Source organism: Bison bison, unplaced genomic scaffold (assembly GCF_000754665.1).
Source record: "Bison bison bison isolate TAMUID 2011002044 unplaced genomic scaffold, Bison_UMD1.0 scf7180017864038, whole genome shotgun sequence".
NCBI classification, from domain to species: Eukaryota; Metazoa; Chordata; class Mammalia; order Artiodactyla; family Bovidae; genus Bison; species Bison bison.
In genome coordinates, this window is record NW_011494610.1 from 3,104,967 (window position 1) to 3,106,500 (window position 1,534).

General features: G+C 43.5%; 1 protein-coding gene across 1 annotated transcript in view; it reads left to right on the forward strand.

Moving 5' to 3' along the window:
- The window catches only part of DDX27 (DEAD (Asp-Glu-Ala-Asp) box polypeptide 27), a 17,223-nt gene extending 15,689 nt beyond the window's left edge, over window positions 1–1,534 (forward strand). The window contains exons 19-21 of the mRNA XM_010835080.1: window positions 109–196; window positions 1,164–1,238; window positions 1,373–1,534. Of these exons, the coding sequence (XP_010833382.1) occupies window positions 109–196; window positions 1,164–1,238; window positions 1,373–1,391 (182 nt within the window). The 3' untranslated portion in view covers window positions 1,392–1,534. The remainder of the gene's footprint in view (window positions 1–108; window positions 197–1,163; window positions 1,239–1,372) is intronic.

Genomic DNA, 1,534 nt, shown 5'->3' on the forward strand with positions numbered 1-1,534 from the left:
AATAAAACATCAAGCCAGAGCATCCACTAAAGTGGGAACCTTGAGCATAAGGGGATTTAGGAGCTTGAGACAAAGAAGCCTTATCTAACTCATTCTCTCTGTGTGCAGCAAAGAAGCAGAAGCAGGTGAAGAAATCAGTATTTGATGAAGAACTCACCAACACGAGCAAGAAGGCCCTGAAACAGTATCGAGCTGGGTAGGGTTTTAAGTCATCATGGAGCTCTTGGTTTTCTGATAAAAGCTGTGACTCTTCTCCCTTGTTCCCCACTCTTAATTCTCATATACCTACAGATTAATAATATAGGCATACCTCATTTTATTGTACTTAGTGCAGCAACCCTGCCTTGTCAGATGGCTAGCGTTTTTTTATTTTTTAGTAATAGAGTTTTCTTATTTTTATTTAGTTTTTGTTTTTTGGCCACACCACGTGGCTTGCAGGATCTTAGATCCCTGACTAGAGATTGAAGCTAGGTCCCAGCAGTGAAAGCAACACGGCCTAATTACCGGACCACCAGGGTATTCCCAGCAATAGAATATTTTTAAATTAAGATACGAGCATTGTTTTTTAGACATAATGTTATTGCACAGTTTAAATAGATTCTAGTATAGTATAAACGTTAACTGTTACATGCACTGGGAAACCAAAAAAAAAAAAAAAAAAATCCAAACCCACAGTATCTTTGAGGTCTGCCTATATATAATTTCAAGGGCTCCCATCTACTCCCTCCCTGAGCCCATCTGTGGGTCCCAGGGTGAGAGTAAGTGAAGTGTGAGGGCCCTCCTGCCTTGGAGGTAAAATAGCACATTATGGTTTGGAAGTATAGCTTCTCTCAGGGGAGTAATAGAACAGAGGACTGTGGTGTGCTCTGGAACGTTTTGTTCCTCCCCACATCGTCTGGGCTGGGGTTGGCAGCTGGGTAGACTAAGTTACGCAAGCAGTTTTTTTATATACACAGGAAGGAAGGGCCTCTTCCAGTCTTGCTTTAGAGCTGGGCCCTGACTTTGATAAACCTGTTATCATCAGGTGGAAAAACACAGACTTAGAACCTCAGACCCTAAAGATGATGCATCTGCGTTGTGCTGCTGCTCCGTGTGAGAGCTGGTGGTGGGGATGGTGAGACACTGCCCGCTTGTCCACCATCCTGCCGTCTTCTCATTCACAGCCCCTCCTTTGAAGAAAGAAAAAAATTGGGCTTGCCCCACCAGAGACGAGGAGGAAACTTTAAATCTAAATCCAGGTAATGTTTACAGTTTTGGAGGGCCGGAGGCTACGAGTGGGGTTAGTGAATAAAGCTTTTCTGGGAAAGGAGCTTCTCCTTCCTGTCTGGGCTTGTGGGTTGGTATTTATTTACCCTGCTCATTTTCTTCATAGGTACAAAAGGAGGAAGTAGCCGTGGTGAGCTGAGGAAGTTCATCGGGCAGCTCTTAGATCTCTTCCTTCTGGGAAGTCATCCTGGCTTGGTCTCTCTTCTCTCTGTAAAAAATCTTCTTTAAAACTTTGTCATTTGTACATTAAAGAAAGGAAAAGCTGGGG